Below are 21,001 nucleotides of genomic sequence, written 5' to 3'. Positions count from 1 at the left end.
CAGCCAGGCTATAAAGGGCGGCGAGCCCCTTGGGCTGCCCGTAGGAGCGGCCGCGGGAGCTGGGCGCCTGGCTGGGACCCGCCGGCGGTGGAGCGCAGGCCCTCCAGCCGCTGCGCATAAGGCTATCGCTCCCCGACTTCAGCTACAGTGATAGCTAAGTTGGGGAAGACAAACATTCGGAGAAGCCGTGCCCCCTCCTCTCCCCGTGCGTCTCCCCCGCTGTGCCCGCGGCTGGGGTACGGGACTGGCAGCGCAGAAGAGCGAGCGGGAGTCGGGGCGCAAGCTGACATGGCTCGGGCAGCGGAGCAGACAGGCGGCGGAGGCTGCTGTGGTCAGTATCCTGCGGGGAGGACCAGGCTGCGCGGTGGGGCTGCTGGCCGAAGGCGGCTGCTAGAGAAGGGACGCAGCGCGTTTGTGGGGCGCGCTGCTTGGGCAGGAGTGCGAGTGGGTGCGGGGGTGGCACTTCACCCCATGCCGCTCACATGCGGGGGCTACAGGGGAAGGGGGCATGGCATTGTGCGGCTCAGCTGCAGTGGGTAATACAGAGATATTGAGGCCAGAAAGGTTCCTGTTGATCAGGTAGTGCAGCGGTTCTCAAGCTGTGGGTTGGGACCCCAAAGTGAGTTTGGACCCCATTTTAATGGGGTTGCCAGGGCTGGCTTAGACTTGTTGGCCCCTGTGACCAGAGCCCAGTGGCTTCAGACCTGGGCATCGGGACTCAGGTGACAGGCCCCCTGCCTGAGGCTGAAGCCCTTGGGCTTTGGCTTTGGCCCCCTACCCACTGGGGGCTTGGGCAGGCTCAGGTTTCAGTCCTTCCCCCTCCTCCCCCCTGGGGTTGCATAGTAATTTTTATTGCCCAAAGGGGGTTGCGGTGCAACGAAGTTTGAGAACCCCTGGTGTAGTGTGAGCTCCTGCCCTACTTTTCTGTGATTCTGTAACACAGGCCATAGAATTATATTCTGTAATTCTTACATCAAGTCTAGTGACTTAGGCTGTAGTTCAACCTCAACATGTATGCGTGCTGTGTATAGAGTGCAGTGTGGAAAGGGTGCACACATAGGTGGTGTAGTGCAGTGTTTCTCAACCTTTTTGATACCAGGGACCAGCTTGCTGCCTTCCTAAACTCTGTGCCTTGCATAATGACGGGTTTCAGAGTAGCAACCATGTTAGTCTGTATCCACAAAAAGAACAGGAGTACTTGTGGCACCTTAGAGACTAACAAATTTACTTGAGCATAAGCTTTTGTGGGCTACAGCTCACTTCATCGGATGCATGGAGTGGAAAATACAGTAGGACGATTTTATATACACGGGGAACATGAAACAATGGGTGTTACCATACGTTGCAAATAGTTCTTCCAGAATTAGTTCCATAGGTTACAGTCCAATATCAGAGTGATCCAGACTGGAGCTGAAGACCTCAGTCTTGAGATTCAAATTTCCCCTGATGAAACTTAAACTTGAACTATTTGCAACGTATGGTAATACCCATTGTTTCATGTTCTCTATGTATATAAAATCATCATACTGTATTTTCCACTCCATGCATCCAATGAAGTGGGCTGTAGCCCACAAAAGCTTATGCTCAAGTAAATTTGTTAGTCTCTAAGTTGCCACAAGTACTCCTGTTCTTTTTCCTAAACTCTGTCAGAGAGATCTCAGGGATTGGTGTTGGTCTGCAGACTGGTCATTGAGAAACACTGGTATTGCATGTTGGATGGGGTGCAATCGGGTGGCACAATGTAAATACGCTCCAAACTTTGTGTATATTTAGCTAGTAAGACCTGTTGAAATATTCAGTGTTTCTTCATTTAGTATAATGGCTTTTTCTCTTGCACAATTGCTATGCTGTAGCTATTCCAGTGTGTGGAATTAAAACATGTATAGCAAACATCTTAGCTTATTTTTGCAATAAAAGACTTTTGCAGTGTAGAGATTGCTGACTTTAAAATGAATAAAACTTAGTAGCAACCAAGGAAGATGCCAAATAGGCAAATGCATCTGAATCCTCTTTAGCATTTATCTCTCACTTTATTTTTAGGATCCTGTGTCAGTTATTTTACATCTGCAAAGTTTCTTCTTTATCTTGGACATTCACTGTCCACTTGGGTAAGTGGAAAAAAATATTTAGTTACATCGCGCAGTGGAACCGCCTTAATCTGCTTTTGACTGATCTGCACTGCATGCTATAATTCATGTAGCAAAGGTGGTCTTCGGCAAAGACTTAATTGCAAAAGTGCTGTGGTGAGCTCTCACTAAGTCTTCATAATCTTCACATGATATGGTACAGTGTATTTGCTAATATTCTAATAAATAAAAGTGCAGTGCTCACAATTGTGTAAGGGCCTGATTCACTACCCTTACGCACACGGAGTAATACCTTACTCCTTGAGGAACGTCATTGAAACCAGTAAGGCTTGTTAAACAGTAAATACTACTCAAAGTGAGTGGAGGATAACAAAATTGAGCCCTATCAAAGTATATTTTGTACTGCTTTGTCCTTGATTTTTATAATTTGAAGGGTTTGTATACCTGTCCAGCAATGTAAATTACTGAATGTTGTACAATGGATTTCCTTGTCTCTGTGCTTATTAACAAACTTCTGTTTTTCTGAAACAGTAACATCCTTACCGGTAGCAAAGTGCCTATTTACTGAAACACTTTCTCCTGTATCTAAACCAACCTTCATTAGCAATTTACAGTGCTTCAAAGTGAACGAAGTAGATCTAGAAACTGATTTGGATGAAATGATCTCCCAGTTCATTAAAATACTATGGAGTGGCAAAATCTAGCCTGAGAAATGCTACATTGTTTAATATCATCTTAATCCAGTATCTTGCAAGTGAATGACAAGTATTAATTACGATGAGTAAAAGCACTTTTTTTTTTTAAAGTAACTCATTCTTGTCTTTCTATGTCTGTTCTAATTTGTAAAATCTGAGGCAGGGACTGGCTTGGTATGTACTTTGTACAGCACTGAACACTCTGTTCTAGGACTACAAGGTTGTATGCCTCACTTTCATTAATGTAAACAATCGCAGTTGTGTTCCCCCTAAGAAGGCCTGGAGAGAGAATAAACTTTAGGTTTAAACAGGTGCTATATAGCAATGAATTATTTTAGTCCAACGACTTCATTGGTGCTGCTGCTATGAGAAGTAGTGTGCGTTTTGTTGACTGAACATATCTTAACTAGCAGCACATTGAGCCTGATTCTGCTATTGCTACTAACATTGAGTGGCACCTTATGTGAATGGTCCCACTGAAATCCATCAATGGGGATACTGCAGATTAAGGTAAGGCATCATTCAACATGAATAAGGGTGACTGAATCAGAATTTAGGATAATAATCTGGACTACTGCAAACAGCTGAGTGAAAAAGATGTTTGTTTAACAAAAATGTCAGTTTTTAGAAATATTAAACACTAATACACCTTTATTGATTTCAAAAACCCAATTGAGGGTCTGAATCCGCTGTCCCAAATCAGGAAAACTCCTATTTCAGCAACAGAAGTTTAGTCTAACTTTTAAGGCTCAGTCCTGCACTTGTCTAGAAAGTTCTTTAACCCACAATAATTCGTCTTTGGAGCCTAAAATAAGACCTTCAATAATAGAGAGAGGGGGGAGGAGGAAAGAAGGGGAAAGTTATTTTTGGTTTTCGTTTGGTTTTTCTCTGCCCCTCAAGATGGAAACACCTCAACCCAGACCTTTGAAATGGCTTTTGTATAGTTTTCATTCTGAAATATCAGTGATCTGTATTCAAAATACATAATTTTATATAGATAAACCTCTCTTACTCTAGTTGGGGAAAATCTAATCAACTTAAGCACCTGTTCTTAAATACAGGAAGAAACTGTAACTGATTAAACATACTTGCCTCTTATCTCTACGATCCATCGGTCAGAGACCTGAAGGAGGCCCTGAATAAGGCTATTAAGCCCCAGTTAAGCACGCATTTAGGTGCTTTGCTAAAGTATGGCAGAAGCCAAGGACAAGCTACATGCTTTACTGAGCTGGTGCCTTAGGCCCAGTTCCACAGATATCTTCAAATCAGTGGAAGTTAGGAGCCTAAATACCTCTGGGGATCTGGGCCTTAAACCTTATTCTATCAACTATATACAGTACTAGTATAATACAGTGCTAAAATCATCGAACTGCTGTTAAGAGGAATGGTTAGGATAATAGTTTTCATTCATACAGAAATGCGGTTTAATATCCATGTTATGAATGATAAGAAAGATCTCAAGAATAGCAGGATTAAGCATGTTATGTAGTTCTGCCTTTTCATTAAGGCATAAGTCCTGGAACTAGAGCTGTGGGGTGTGCTGCAGCACTCCCGGACGTGCAGTGGTTTCCATTATAAATGCATAACTGGGTAGTTACTTTCTGTTTGTGCTGCTTGCTTTTTAATTCACTGTTGTTCTGTGCCATTAATTGATGATCTCTGACTTCTTTTTTTTTAAAGACCAGTGTGCTTCCCCTGTTGAAAACAGCTAGCTTTGGAGAAGTTGAGGCGATGTGGAATAGTATGAAAGTACTGTGGGTGAACACAATGGATGAAATTGTTCAGTTAATGAACTCCTCAACTGATTCTGTAGCAGTAGCTTTGAGCACTATCACAGTCTAAATAAGACAAAACTGCTTTTTAAAATTTTTTGCATTAATAAAAGCTAGAGTACTGTCCATGTTCATACAATGTAGTACAGGCATAGGGAACCAAGAGAAGGCTACACTTAATATGTATTTGGGTTCTTAGTCTCCAGTAGCAAGATCTTGGCCTGCAGATACTGAGGGAGAAATCTTGAGTGCATTTAAATCAATTGGAGTTTGCCATTGACTTCAGTGAGACCAGGATTTTACCTTGAGAGTAACAGCTGTCACAGTGCATCATTTTCCAATATTTAAAAAGGTGTATGCGGGCAGGGGTTCCATAAAGCTCCTTTTTTATTTAATCAATTTCAACAACTAAAACTTTGATGCAGGAATAGAAGTATATCAGGCCTGCATCATTATGAAAGTAGTGCTTTCTCCTGACATTAACTTTCTACCTGAATGAACAATCAAATAGGTTAGGCAGAATTTAGGGTTCAGTGACCACCTACATATATTTGTAAGTGAAAGTTGAATAAGTAGCTTGAATCATACTGAATTCTCTTGATTCAGAAAGACACTTAAGTTCCATTTATGAAAATTAAATTATGCATACTTTTACACCCCTCTCACAAATAAGGAATGTAAGCATAGCATGTTAGAGGGAAATTTTTTTTGTCCTTACACATGGAGAAGTCAAGTCAATTGTTGGGGGTCTGCCTGTCTGCATGGTCCCAAGCCTGTGGAATTTGAGTGAACGGTGTTGTGACCTGGTGCACCAGCACTGCTTATGTTTGTCCCAGCTGCATCCCCATTACGGTGGGGGTGGCCAGACCAAATTTGAGTGGTGGTGTGATTCTGTGCAAAAGGTTGCAATGCCAGGAGTGAGTGGGCCCAGGTCCCCAGGACAACATCTACCGCTACAATGTGAATGTGGGGTAGACTTGCTCTCCAACCCTCCCTCCACAGGGGCCTCAGTTTCAGATTTTGTCTTGAGCCCCAGTAATTCATGTGGCCCTGCTTCTGACAGCTATCACAGGCACTTACATAAATGATAGCTTTTAAATTTGTGAGCGTTTGGAGCAACTCATCTCCAGAAGAGCCTCAGTGCGTGTATTCTAAAGAATCCCAAAAGCCAAATTCATCACTGGGGTATATCACTGCTACTCCCCTGGACTTTCAGCAACAATGAATTTGGTCCCAAATGAAGTGACACTTTGGAGGCCTTTTCCTTTATTGTCATCTTGTTCAACTTGTTACAGATTACTCAGTTTCTGGTCTTGCAACAAAAAAAAATTTTTTTAACAAACTTGGAACACTACATTTCAAAGTCCTTTGTACCACACGGAAAATGATTACTGAGCCTTTGAAGAGGCAGATATCTGAAGAATGTATATTCTATAATAGATTAACATTAGGGACTCTCCTTAACCAAACTGTCTGCCATAGTACACAACTTCTGCAATGCATTTGTTGCAATATATTTCTAAATTAAATTGGGCTAATGACCTAAATTATGTGGCCTAAATAAATAAAGTAAACATAAAATATTCAATGACCAGCTGTGGATATGTGTATTGCACAGCATTGTTAGTGAATCATAATAATGGAAACTTTTTTTAAAATTTAAGAATGGCTGCCTTTACATAGATCCTTGAATATCTTTAACACTTAGTTGTTTTTAAACTATTGCAATTGCTATCATAAGTTCTGCATCATCTTGTTGGTACTACAATACAGGAAGGATACATTATTTCTAAATACCACTCTTCTGTTGGAAACTTAAGGATGCTTAATTTGAAATCTAGTCAATTTCAAAAACTGAATTAAAATCTGGTTTCATATTCAACACCTGCCCCCTGTCTCCCTACTAATTTGTGGTTTTCCAGTCATGTTTTCCTAAGTAGAAGCTCTGTACAAATGCCAAAGGAATCTGACTCTTCACAGTGGAAACAATACCAAAAGAAATGGTAAAACTGACTACCTAGGAAATCAGCTTCTCTGCTCTCTTTCAGTTAGCAGTTACAACAGGGGCAGGCAAACTTTTCAGCCTGAGGGCCACATCAGGCTCCGGAAATTGTATGGAGGGCCGGTTAGGGGAGGCTGTGCCTCCCCAAACAGCCAGGCATGGTCCAGCTCCTGCACCAGATCTCTCTTCTCTTCTCCCCCCACCCCCTTGCTTCTTGCCTCCTGAGGCCATGCCCCTGGAACCCCGCCCCCTGACTGTCCCCCGTTCCCCCCACCACATCCAACCATCCCTTCTCCCTGTCCCCTGACTGCCTCCTGCCACCCCATCCAACCCCTCTTTTTTCCTTCCTGATTTCCCCCTTTGCCCCCTGACAGCCCCCGTGGGACCTGTTCCCCACCCTCTGACCACCCCGACCTCTGTCCATGCCTGCCCCCCCAAACTCCCCTGCCCTCTATCCAACTCCCTGCCCCCTTACTGCGCTGCCTGGAACACTGGTGGCTGGAGCCAGCTACGCACAGCGCAGCTCAGAGCACCTGGTCAGGCCAGGCTCTGCAACTGTGCTGCCCCAGGAGCTCGCCATCCTGAGCATTGTGCCAGCAGCGCAGCAAGGTGAGGCCGTGGGGGCGGGGGAACAGCAGGAGAGGGGCTGGGGGACAGCCTCCTGGGCTAGGAGCTCAGGGGCTGGGCAGGAGGGTCCTGTGGGCCAGGTGTAGCCCGCAGGCAGTAGTTTGCCCACCTCTGTCTTAGAAGGTATTTTGTAGGTGAAATGTATTCAGACAGAAGTGCTGATTAAAGTTGGCAGTGTCCTTTTAAACTTTTACAGCTAGAATAGATGACAGAGTTGCTTAGTTCCACCCTTTGAAACTTTAGTTTCACATGGACAAAGTTACATTTTCTAAAAGAGCACTGATGATGGTAAGCTTAAACAAATACGTTTGTAGCTGTTGGAGACATCTGAGATGAAGAATCTTCATAAAAATTAGTCTTTCTCTGGCTTCTTGGTTGTAACTAAGGACAGAATTTTGGCTCGTAATACTACCATAGAAAGCCTTTGGTACTATGATGTATTGGGGATAACCAACATTAATTGGGGCCAATAATAATATTGATTTGGACCTCGGCTCCTGCTGACGTTGAAGGGTACATCATGCACTGAATGGCAGATAGGGCTTATATTGGGAGCAGGAGGGATGGACAGGGAGGTAGTAACAAAGTTCTTAAATGCAATGTTCACATAGGTATTCTTTGTGGAGCTATTAAAACATGGAAATCAGCTACCATCTAGCAAAATGCAAATACTGATACAAATTTTTTTCTTATTTAAGGGAGATCGGATGTGGCACTTTGCAGTATCTGTCTTTCTGGTTGAACTTTATGGAAACAGCCTACTCTTGACTGCTGTCTATGGACTGGTTGTGGCAGGATCAGTTCTCCTTTTGGGAGCCATTATCGGAGATTGGGTGGACAAGAACCCAAGGCTTAAAGGTTAGCAACCTTAGTGGAAGCTATTACTTTATTATGGGGTGACTCAAGCTATTATGGGGTGACTCAAGCTATTATGGGGTGACTCAAGCTATTATGGGGTGACTCAAGCTATTATGGGGTGACTCAAATTAGAGTTGGAAGAGGAAGCCATCTAAAGCAGCTATCTACATAATGGCATGCTAAAAAGATCCGCTGGTTAAATATGAAAACCAGGCTTAATTTACTAACCATCTAGAAATATGAAACTATTCAGAATAATAATGGACTAAACAATTCTGTATGGATAACATCAAAGATAAGAGAACACCAATTTTAGGCTCTGATCTATTCCTTATTCATGCAAAACTCTTAATTGTAGCTAGAGAGAGAGGGTGAAATCCATGTGAATTTTGCCTAAATAAGGATTGCAGAATCGGTTTCCTGGACTCCAGTAATCTGACAACATAATTTAACACTTCCTTGCTGACTTCCTTCTGTCTGGAAATATTCCACACTGTATATTAGAACTGCCTTTGTAATCTGTTGCTCTTGTATGTTCTCTTCAGTCACCTCTTATGTAGTTACATTAATTGAAAACCCTGTTCTGTAAAATGAAAATTAATTTTAAAGCATTTACACAATAGCACTCACTTTTTTTAAAAACAGTGTTTGGAAGTCTTGCTGAATGGAGGAAAATGCCTATTTTTCTCATTGTATTATACTACTAGGTCAGTGGAACTACACTAAGAATGAATTTGATTCTGTGTATAGACTGTAAAACGGTGGTTGATTCAAAGTTAAAATGAGATCCCTTCACACTATAAAAACAGCTTACCTTTATAAATAAACTTTAATTTTTAAAAGAGAAAATGGGGCGGGGGGAGGACTTGAAGAATATAGCTTGTATAGAAAAAAAATTATTAAATAATTCCAAACATGAAGATGGGGGAATATCCACAGATTCTATGTATATATTTTTTTTAACCTGAAACAGTGGCTCAGACTTCCTTGGTTGTACAGAATGCATCTGTCATCCTGTGTGGTATCATCCTGATGATTGTCTTCTTGTTTAAGACCCAACTTTTGACCTTATACTCTGGATGGCTTCTTGTAAGTACTCAAATTTAAGACTTCTTATGTGTCACTAGTAAAGGAAAGTAACTTGTTAGTTTGACACCAATTGAGCTCTTACAACTGAGGATCTGCCCCACTGAGTCTCTTCCTGTACTCATGGACATCAATGGAGGCTTTGTCATTGGCTTCAATGATGCAGGATCAGGCCATTAAATCCTACTTACTGTTTTTGGCTTTGTTGCAAAAAGGCACAGGGGAACATACCTCTTTGTTAATAAATAAAATAATTGTTTTTAAATCTTCATATTATCATTGTACTGTCTGAAAAGTAACATTTATATGAAATGGTTTAAAATACAGAACTATAATTTTCATTGTCCAAGAAAGTCTGTGTATTTTTAGTCATTAACTTTGTCCATCATTTTACTCATGTTTAACACTTCTTTCCTTTCCTTTTCCTCCAGACCATGTGCTATATCCTGGTTATCACAATAGCAAATATTGCAAATTTGGCCAGCACTGCCACAGCAATCACAATTCAGAGAGACTGGATTGTTGTGGTTGCAGGTGAAGACAGAAGCAAATTGGCAGGTGAAATACATTATTTCCACTATCTAAAAGTGTCTTAACATGTGGGCTTGATTTTTAACAGACTGCAGTTTTACCCTGAAGTCAGCACATTCTTCTCTCACAGCTCCCGGAACATAGAACAACAGTTTAAAAGGGCAGCTTTCCCCCTACCATATTCCTCACTATATCTACAAAGATTAGTAATGACTGTTGTAAAACTCTGATCACAGCATAGTTACCTAGCCATAAAACTATCTACTACTTGTTTTAATCCAACTCTAACACTATCAAGGGAGATCAGTTTTATTTCTGCAAACCAAATATAGAATTTCATCAAATCACCTGTTTAATTCTCAATAGTAAATACATTGACTAACAGGATTTGATTAAGATTTATCAACATCTATTACCATCAAGGGAATCCCATATTCTGAACATTAGAGAGATTAACCCTCTTATTAGGTAAAGTGCACAACTTGTAACCTTTTCTGATTTTTTAAAAATTTTTATTTATCACATTACAAACTCCCTCTTTGTCCCCTATTTTGACCTTGCAGTAGTTTCTTAGCAATTACCTTCTGTAGACCAGTAGTGTCTTAATTTTCTTCAAACACACACCAGTTGTTGATGGAAGTTCCCTTGCAGAGCCTTAATGTTAATGAAGTGAGCTGTAGCTCACGAAAGCTCATGCTCAAATAAATTGGTTAGTCTCTAAGGTGCCACAAGTACTCCTTTTCTTTTTAATGTTAATGGTTCTCATTAATCTTTCTTGTTTGTATTTAGCAAATCACATCCCATCTCTGCCTCAAACAAGAGGTGCAAACAAGAGGTGCACCTGACTTGGGAGAGCTATCATGACGGGGGGAGCTATCATGACGGGGGAGAGCTATCATGTAATAGGTCTAATGTAATAGACAGTATTGCCTTTTTTTGTCCTTCCTCAATTCTGACAGATTAATGCAGCATCATATGGCCATTTCTGTTCTGTATGATTGAGGTATCTATTTCCCAGGCACACAGAAAACCTGTTCCATTTCATAGACTTCTCCCAAGGAGGTTTTTGTGTCTGGTGTGGGTTTTTTATTAGTTATAACAGTATCTAAAACAAAATGAGGATTATATTGTGAGGAATATCTGTAAAATATTTACCTTGATTGTGAAATATGCAGAATGACTAAAGGCCAAAAGAACCTATTTCTCTTCATACTCTTTTCACAAAGAAGGCACACTGCTATGTAATTTAGCAGAACAGGCAGATAAAAGCTACTGTGTTCTCTCCTCACTTATCCCAGATGGTTCTCTCCATCTACCTTGATTCCCATATGGCTTCCCTTCTAACTCATGGTGGGGGAGTAATGCTATTCTCCCAATCTCCTAGAATCATAGAATATCAGGGTTGGAAGGGACCTCAAGAGGTCATCTAGTCCAACCCCCTGCTCAAAGCAGGACCAATCCCCCACTAAATCATCCCCGCGAGGGCTTTGTCAAGCCTGACCTTAAAAACCTCAAAGGTTCTCTCTCAGTAGATCATGCAGGTCTTCATAACTCTGTCTTGTGTGCTTTGATCAGTAGTGAATTGGCTATTAATACTGACACTTAATTTATCTTTAGATTTCAGAGTTAATTCCTTGAAAGGAATTAGCAATTTCAGGCTCTCTGCAGACTCCGGGAAAATACCAGTATATTGGTTTACCCTTGGTTCATCTTTTTACAGAAAGCTTAGCCCAAGATTTTTCCAAAATAGGACTCATAAAATTAGACTCCTATATCTATATTTAAGCACCTACATGTGTGGCCTGTTGTGGGGGGGAGCTGAGCATACAGTGGCTTCTGTCGGCCACAACAGTCAGAAATGTAGGGCCGAAAGGGACCTCGAGAGGTCAAGTCTAGCCCCCTTCACTGAGGCAGGACCAAGTTCAATCTAGACCATCCCTGACAAGTTTGTCCAACCTGTTCTTAAAAGCCTCCAGTTATGGGGATTCCACTACCTCCCTTTTTAGTTAAAGATGGAAGCCTCTTCCAGAGCTTTTAGTTATAAAGTTATTCCTAATGGCACCAGTTCATTGCAAATAAAGGTTAGTCACTGCTATATGCACAGCAACTTGCTGGGAAAAGTAAGGCAAAAGTTTATAGGGTCGGGGGAAGGAAAAGGGAGGACTCTTTCCATTATTGGAATGGAACTATGAGCTATATATTAATGTCAAAACCCAAGGGGACCGCACCTAACTGTGCGTGACTGGAACAGAAGGGGGAGAGAGAACTTTGCTCTCTGAAACTGCAGAATGATTGATGACCACTGTGTGCCCCAGTAAGGCAATTTAGTTATATCAAAGGTCTGCTCTCCTAGATATTGAGGTCAAAAGGGACAATTATGATCTAGTTTGACCTGCATAATGCAGGCCACAATCTCACCTACCCACTCCTGCAATAAACCTCTCACCTATGTCTGAGCTATTGAAGTCCTCAAATCATGGTTTAAAGACTTCAAGGTGCAGAGAATCCTCCAGCAAGTGACCCATGCCCTACGCCGCAGACGAAGGTGAAAACCCCCAAGGGCCTCTTCCAATCTGCCTTGGAGGAAAATTCCTTCCCGACTCCAAATATGGCAATCAGCTGAACCCTGAGCATGTGGGCAAGAGTCACCAGCCAGATACCCAGGAAAGAATTCTCTGTAGTAACTCAGATCCTACCCCATCTAACATCCCATCATATGGTCATTTGTAATTAGAGGTGAACTGAGGAAGCCAATAAATAAATGTTTCAGTATTGTACAGATAGTTTAAGAAATGTCTGTCATCCATTACAGAAATATTTTTTTCATAGGTCATGATCCATTCTGTATTTGGCATTCCCACTAACTTCAAGAGAGTTGCTTCAGAATCAGGCCAGGAATGCATAGTGATCTTTGATGAAAGGGGAATCATTTGAGTATTATTCTGAAGACATTTGATAATTTGTTATCCCTCTTACTTTAATCCAAGTATGCTCAATCATGAACATCTCACTCAGACAAAACTCTGTGACCACAATGGGAGCTGAGTTTGATTAGCTCAATACAATTAAACAAATTTTCATCAGACACAGAAGTATTATACATAAGGGCTAAATCCTGGTCCCAGTGAAGTCAAGAGAAGGTTTGCTATTGGTTTTTGTAGGGACTGGGATTTGGCTCATGTATATGTAATATAACAGAAGATGTATTCATTTTAATCTTCTATAAGTTTTCATTAGTATTTTCCTTATCAAATTATAATAGATATGAATGCTACAGTACGAAGAATTGATCAGCTGACCAATATCTTGGCCCCAATGGCAGTTGGCCAAATAATGACCTTTGGCTCACCAGTGATTGGCTGTGGCTTCATTTCTGGCTGGAACCTGTTGTCTATGTGTCTGGAATATCTGCTGCTCTGGAAAGTCTACCAGAAAACCCCTGCTCTGGCTCTCAAAGCTACTTCAAAAATTGAGGAGTCAGAGCTGAAACAACTGAATGTACAGAAAGGTATCAATGATATCTTAAATATTTTATTATATACACTACATCAATCATACCAAAACTGGAAACCATTCATTTTTCCACTTTATTCTCCTATAGACCATTTTGGTTCTTTTGCTTAACAGTACTTTTCAGGATTTTACTCTTTACTGTTAGAGCAACTTGTTTTAGTGTTGGGTGGTGTTACCAATGAACTTAGTTTTGAGTAACAATATTTGAGGTTGCAGATGGCTGGAATACCCCATAAACAGCAGCCAAAGAATGGACATTTTTGGTACACACTCTCTCCTTGAATTGGTCTCTTAACCTCACAAGTTAGAATCCTTCCAGAAACTAGCCAGTTTCACTTATAGAATGTATCCAAAATGTGGCACATGTTGGAATATGAAGTCTAAAGAATATTTTTCCCTTTGAAAAAGGGAGATGTCTAGCAGGGAAATACCACTCAACACACCTAGGAAACAGAGCTTCCAAACATCCTTACCAACGATATTGAATTTGTTGCGGTTGCTGGAAAAAGATACTCTAAACATGAGGTACCACTAAATGAGGACTGCCCTTTCGAATACTTAGGGTTTGATTAGGGCTCTTCAGGAGGGACCAGAGTAGTTCCTGGGGGATGTATGGGGGGGGCCATTGTAAGACTAAATACATTCTTTGTAAATTCTAGGATGACTTATAATAGCCTCTTAGAGTAAAAAGATGTGAAGGATGAGGCCATCTTAGCAGTCTACTGCTAGTACTATTCATTACAGTTTAGGAGGTCCTAGTTAGTAACATTCACTGAGTGCTTTTCTTCCTGAGAACACATTTAGCCTCTATAGGGGAGAGTGCCCTGCAGTTAACCCTAGGGTTAATGCTGGAGCAGTGGTGATGTGCTCCAGAAAGAGCCATTGTCACCAATCTCTCGGCATAGGAGAGGTGATGGGGTGAAGTGAAGAGGCTAAAAGGTGAGTACAGCTCCTTGGAGGTCTGAATGGGGCTTCTTCAAGCTCCTTAAGACTAAAGACAAGTAGCAACTGGCAATGTTTAGAAAACCTGTCTCATTACCACTATTAATTTGACTTTGGTTTAAAACTAGACTTGTTAGGGCTGTAAATATGCCTCACACAGGCCTTCCAGTTTGCAGGGATTTGTGCAAAGCTTCATGTTCAAATAAACTCCAGAACACACACTGAATTTCAGTGATGGCTTCCACTCTAGCTGACAGGCCTTTTCAGTCTTTGCCAACTCTCTCCTGACTCTAGGTTTGCAAAAAAATGAGAACCTGGCATGGTGTGTGTGGTGGGGTGGGGGGGGGGATGTCTAGGATTGGAAATCAAGAATGACTGTATTAGAATCCCAGCTCTCACACAGACTCCCTAAGTGGCCTTCAGCAAGTCACTTTATTTCTCTATGTTGATTTACCCACCAATAAGATGGGGAATATTTGCTTACTACCCCTTGGGGTGTTGAGAATGTTTTTAATGTTTGTACAGTGCTTTGAACACTAAAAGCTCTATATAAGTGCCTAGTGGTGTCATTAAGCAAATTATTTTGCACAAGCCATTGCTTAGTGTTCACATCTCACAAGAAACCTAGTGTGAGAAGAACTGTCTCTTCACCAATGTAACACAACAAGCTGCTTTTTAAATCAATGAAAATTAATTTTATTTTTGGTTCCCCTATTCCTTTCTGGATTTAAGGGCATGGGTAGAATGTGAAATATAATAATTTTAACAAAGCTGTTTTTGTAACCTAATTAACCAGAATATAGTTAAAATGACAAACCTCCCTAAAAAGGAAGCACCTTTATTAAATACATACAGCATAATGAGTTATACTCCATAGTTCTTTTGCAGGAAAGCACTTAATAGTTATGTTTCTGTTTTACAGATAGCGAATTGAAGCCCACTGAAGGAGTCCAGTTAATTGAGAAAGATGTAACAGTGTCTGAGCCCCAGCAGGAGAAGGAAATCCGCTGTAGTGCCTGGATTGCTGAACCTTTCATCACATTTCGTGATGGATGGGTTGCATACTACAAGCAACCTGTGTTTCTTGCAGGTCTGGGTCTTGCGTTCCTCTATATGACTGTTCTGGGCTTTGATTGCATTACTACAGGTTATGCATACACTCAGGGTTTGAGTGGTTCTGTGCTAAGCCTTCTGATGGGGGCCTCGGCCATAACTGGAATCATGGGAACAGTAGCCTTTACCTGGCTCCGTCGCAAATATGGCCTAGTTCGCACAGGCTTCATCTCTGGAATAGCCCAGTTTGCCTGCTTGGTCTCATGTGTGATTTCTGTGTTCATGCCTGGAAGTCCTTTGGATTTGACTGTTTCCCCATTTGCTGACATCCGTACCAGGTTATTGGAAGAACAACCATTGCCTACTGCACGTCCAACTGATATGTCTGAAATATCCTTTACAACTGGAATGCACAACTGGTTAAACAGATCTAGCTCTGTTAACAGTGACCTAGAGATGAGTTCTGACTCTGTGCCTTTAATCTCTGTTAGTCTTCTGTTTGCAGGAGTTATTACTGCTAGAGTTGGTAAGTAATGCCTGTCTATTAAAATCTCTAATATGTGCTTATTTTTAATTCTGTTAGTTGTAGATCCTTTTTGTTAAACTCAGATTTTAATAAAGAACCCACAATTGACTGCATTACTCTTACTCATTACTCTTACGGGTAGTGATCAATGGCTCCATGTCTAGTTGGCAGCTGGTGTCAAGTGAACTGGCCCCAGGACCGACCCCTGGGGCAATCATGTTCAGTATCTTCATAAATGATCTGGAGGGTGGTGTGGATTGCACTCTCAGCAAATTTGCGGATGATGATACTAAACTGGGAGGAGTGGTAGATATGCTGGAGGGCAGGGATAGGATACAGAGGGACCTAGACAAATTGGAGGATTGGGCCAAAAGAAATCTGATGAGGTTCAATAAGGATAAGTGCAGGGTCCTGCACTTAAGACGGAAGAACCCAATGCACAGCTACAGACTAGGGACCGAATGGCTAGGCAGCAATTCTGCGGAAAAGGACCTAGGGGTGACAGTGGATGAGAAGCTGGATATGAGTCAGCAGTGTGCCCTTGTTGCCAAGAAGGCCAGTGGCATTTTGGGATGTATAAGTAGGGGCATAGCGAGCAGATCGAAGGACGTGATCATCCCCTTCTATTCGACATTGGTGAGGCCTCATCTGGAGTACTGTGTCCAGTTTTGGGCCCCACACTACAAGAAGAATGTGGATAAATTGGAAAGAGTCCAGCGAAGGGCAACAAAAATGATTAGGGGTCTGGAACACATTACTTATGAGGAGAGGCTGAGGGAACTGGGATTGTTTAGTCTGCAGAAGAGAAGAATGAGGGGGGATTTGATAGCTGCTTTCAACTACCTGAGAGGTGGTTCCAGAGAGGAAGGTTCTAGACTATTCTCAGTGGTAGAAGAGGACAGGACAAGGAGTAATGGTCTCAAGTTGCAGTGGGGGAGGTTTAGGTTGGATATTAGGAAAAACTTTTTCACTAGGAGGGTGGTGAAACACTGGAATGCGTTGCCTAGGGAGGTGGTAGAATCTCCTTCCTTAGAGGTTTTTAAGGTCAGGCTTGACAAAGCCCTGGCTGGGATGATTTAATTGGGGATTGGTCCTGCTTTTGAGCAGCGGGTTGGACTAGATGACCTCCTGAGGTCCCTTCCAACCCTGATATTCTATGATTCATAACAAGCCTAAAACTTGTGGTATTTGATCTTGCAGTAGTCTGGTCTATGTAGTTACTGTAGCCCTAGTTTCTTGTGTATAATATTGCACAATGCCTTCTTTAATTCATAATTTTCTTTACTCAGTACCATGTGTAAAAATATGTAGTATATTCTCTCATGAGAAGGAATTAAGTATTTGCAGATGTTTAATTAAAATTGCTATATATTTGACAATATTTAATTAAAGCTTTGAGGATTTGCTAGATAGCCTAGTATTAACATCTCAACAGAATCAAAGAGCATAACAATTTAATTGCATGAATGAAACAATGTATAACTATCATTTTGTAGTTCTGCTCTTACTCTTATGGCTTCTCTATCATTTTGTTTTGGGAGGAGGAAGTACTTGGCTTGCATGCATTTAGGGTTACTTGCAAAGAAAATTTTAAATCCTAACTAAACAGATTAATCGGGCACAGGAGCTACTACAATGAGTTTCTTCTTGAAATCAAACTTTCCTGCAGTGTTTACAGTTGAAAACATGCACTCCCCCACCCCCCCCAACACAGTAATCTCTCCACAGGACAGAACTATTATTTATTAGTCACAAACCTTAAATGGAGATGACAACTGGAATGAAATTCTTTAAACAATAAGTAGACTTTAGTTATAGTCTACATGATGTGCTCTAAATTTCTTTAATTTTACATTGGAAAAAAATTAATTTTACTGTATCTGTACATTTTCTCTTTTGCACATGGAGAATTTAAACTAGTTAAAGAAATTTAATGTTTATTACAATATTTACCTTACTTAGTTTTAGTATGAGTGTCAGATAATCCAGATTTTTTCACAATCCTAGAGTATTTCCATTCTCTCATCAATAAGGATTGTTGTATAAAGCATTGTTTGACAGGCATACTTGGTTCAGTGTTGCACCAGTTCTCTCTTCATAAGAAATAGCAGCAAAGGGCCAAATTCTGCCCTTAGTTACACTGGTGGGAAATCTGCTCAAGTCAGATGAGAGCACAGCTTGACCCAGATGTTTGACTTCAAATCAATGCTCCTCATAATGAAGATTGGGTTGGTAAAGAAATAACTGTAGAATGAGATTCCTTTGGAAATCTAACCTTTCCATATAGATAATTAAGATTTTTCCTCTTTGGTTTTTCCCAATAGGCCTCTGGTCCTTTGATTTGACTGTCACACAGTTGCTCCAAGAAAATGTGATGGAGTCTGAAAGAGGCATTATAAATGGTGTCCAGAACTCCATGAATTACCTTCTTGATCTGCTGCATTTCATCATGGTCATCCTGGCCCCCAACCCTGAAGCTTTCGGCTTACTGGTGCTTATTTCTGTGTCCTTTGTTGCAATGGGCCACATAATGTACTTCCGATTTGCTCAAAAAACCTTGGGGAATCAGCTCTTTGCTTGCTGTGGTCTTAAATCCAAAGCAGTCTCTAATGATTCGCCACCTTGTAATTCATCCACTGTTTAGGGGGTCTCAAACTATTGCCACCTCCTCTTTAATTATAAGACAAGTATGCAGTTAGAGGCTTCAAAGTAGCCATAAAGGGCAAAGTAAGGTGTTTCTCTACAGTTTAACACAGTCACTTCATACTCACTTCAGTAACACACTCATTTCAAGGGAGCCCTCCAAACCAGCTAAGAAACTTGGCCAAATTATCCATATGTTTCAAGTTTGGGTTAAAAGGAAATTACTCAGATGCTAAATTTAGGGTTTAAACTGAATCACCAAAATATGTATTATAGGAATGCAACAATATTTTATCATTCTAATTTTGAATATCTTCCCTTTTAACCATGATGAAGACTATGGCCTCACTGGCATAAATACATGCTCTTTAGCTGATATACATGTGTAGTCTTCACCTGAACTCAGAGCAGTTATTTGCCCATTGAGTAATATAGTTCATGTTTATTAGCTTGAGTAAAACTTGTCTTATGTTTATATTTTATTGGGTTTTTCCCCTTTACATAAATGTTGTGGTTTCTGCCTGTATGCTGCTCCAGTTAAGAGAACTGGATTCTTTTTCTAAACTGTCTGAAATGTTATGCTGTTAACATGTGAAATGTTAAACAAGTTGTATGTACTGTGTATTTTTTAAGTTCTGATGTTTGTCTAAAATCTGACGTTTGTCCAAAATATATCTGTGCCTTTGTCTGTGTTTTTGATGAACTTTAGAGAAACACCTTTACAGTTTTATCTTATACTATTCTAGTTCATGAATAAATAAGTACAAAATATTGTATTACATGTATGTAGCACTTCATAAAATTAAGTACAGTATAACCAAGTAAGCCGAAGCTATAAATGTAATGTAGCATTGTAAAGCAAAGCTTTTCTATTAAAGCCCACCAAATGTGCTAAAGAAGGTTTGACAGAGCAGATCGTGTAAAGGATAATGAGTTTGGATATACAGAGATAGGCTAAGGGCTAAATCTACTGGTCACCTTTCTGAAAATTATCAGAATATGAGCAGCTTCAGTTTCATTTTAATCTAATGCCATTGCTTTAAGAAACCCCAACATCAGCCTGGTGTATTAGAAAATTATTACTAATCCAGGCTAAACTAAATGTAAAGGAAAACTTAAAATATTTTATAAACATTGATGCATCTTTTTTAATTCTCTTGTAAAACATTGTACACTTTTTAAATTACTAGAAACATGTATTTTTAAACATCTGTAAAACAAGCCTGTGACCGTTTGACCCTTTTTAAAGCAATTTTGGGAAGAACAGTGGACAGTGACCTTTTTTTTTTTTTTTAAAGGAGAAGGTCATTTTTCAATGTGCAGGTATGGGCAGAGCTCTTTACATTAACCATTTATGCACTTTTGTGGAAACTGCAGTAATGTTGCTTTAGTATTCTGAGTTTCCTATGGTAGGACTTTTAAACAATGTTAGGAAGTCTTTGTAAAATGTTGCAAAAAATATTTTTTTCACTTTGACTTTTTTGTACTATCTTTCAAACAGCCTTGTGTTAGCCAACTTCAACCTTGGTGCAAGCAGGCACAGCTCCATTGAAACTATTGGTGTTTACACCATGGCTGAATCTGGGTCACTTTCCTCAACTGTGATAACTTCTATTTCTATTTAAAATAGAATGTAAAAAAATTTAGTATTTGTTTGACCAAGATTTTTTGAAAAAATCTGAAGTGAATGCATGAGGATCCCATATCAAATCTAAACTTTAAATGAAGTAGTAGCCCTCAAAATTCAGTAAGTGCTTGTAACAGTCCCTTTTTTCCTCTAAAGGATCAACGTTAATCATTGATTCTTTACCAAATGGCACTCAGGAACTTTCCTTAGATTTATAATTGTTTCTACTTTCCAACGAAGAATCTGGTTTTGCACTGTAATAATGTCACATGTATAAACACATTTTTTTAAACAAAATTAGTGGTTCAATCCTGGGGCATAACTCCTGAAGGAAATTTGAGTTTTGCCATCAACAGAACTTTAAGTCAGGAAAGACATTAAATCAGGTTTTGTTTGTGTGGACTGTCTAATCATGTTTTATAGAATGGTTACCTATAATGTTAGACATTGAAGACTATGGAGTTATACTAAAGACTAATGTCCACTTGGGGCAGTGGACTAAACAATAAAATCTAGATCTCTGAATTGCTAAATGTGTTACTTTATTTCTGATTATCTGTAATCTCAGTTGAGACCACATTCTAATATTGAATGTGAATAAAGATTACTCACTCTACTAGTGGGCTCATTAAAGTCAATGGGACTATTTGTGGCATAAAATGCTACTCCTACATAAGAACTTAACTTTACTTTGTATCATTAGGGAGCCTGATATTTCATATTTTGCACACACCAAATGCCCACTGATTTGAATGAGAGTTTAGGGTATACAAGCAATGGGTGCAACTGGGTGCCAAGAGATAATCCTAAAGAATAACCCTTCTTACTCCCATTTATTTCATAAGACTAGAATGCTTTGGACCTAGCCTAAACATATCAGGAAACACACGTACTGTTTAAGTACATGTGTATGTGTGCCATTTGTGCTTTGAAGCACTGTGGGCCCTGAAGTAGGCTGTCTTTATGGGAGTTTTGCTGAGTAAGCACTTTAGGAAGAAGCCTGTTATCTTTTCTTTTAATTAAACATGCCCAAATTAGA

The 21,001-nt window shown here is 40.3% G+C and overlaps 1 protein-coding gene across 3 annotated transcripts; it reads left to right on the top strand.

Moving 5' to 3' along the window:
* The first annotated feature begins 4 nt into the window (after positions 1-4).
* Positions 5-20,487, top strand: SLC40A1 (solute carrier family 40 member 1). 3 transcript variants are annotated; one of them, XM_073306138.2, is made up of 9 exons: positions 5-331; positions 2,041-2,108; positions 7,882-8,041; positions 9,015-9,130; positions 9,559-9,685; positions 10,448-10,480; positions 12,921-13,166; positions 15,036-15,692; positions 18,017-20,487. In XM_073306138.2, the coding sequence occupies exons 1-9, from the start codon at positions 289-291 to the stop codon at positions 18,334-18,336; spliced, it is 1,770 nt and encodes a 589-aa protein (XP_073162239.1). In that variant the 5' UTR covers positions 5-288; the 3' UTR covers positions 18,337-20,487. The 3 variants fall into 3 exon arrangements, with proteins under 3 accessions (XP_073162239.1, XP_073162240.1, XP_073162241.1); XM_073306139.2 differs by lacking the exon at positions 10,448-10,480; XM_073306140.1 differs by lacking the exons at positions 5-331; positions 2,041-2,108; positions 9,015-9,130 and having other exon boundaries at positions 7,883-8,041.
* The last annotated feature ends 514 nt before the right edge of the window (positions 20,488-21,001 follow it).

Source organism: Lepidochelys kempii, chromosome 11 (genome assembly GCF_965140285.1).
Source record: "Lepidochelys kempii isolate rLepKem1 chromosome 11, rLepKem1.hap1, whole genome shotgun sequence".
In the NCBI taxonomy this organism is placed as follows: domain Eukaryota; kingdom Metazoa; phylum Chordata; order Testudines; family Cheloniidae; genus Lepidochelys; species Lepidochelys kempii.
Note: the sequence above shows the minus strand (reverse complement) of the source record. Positions and strands in the feature narration are given on the sequence as shown.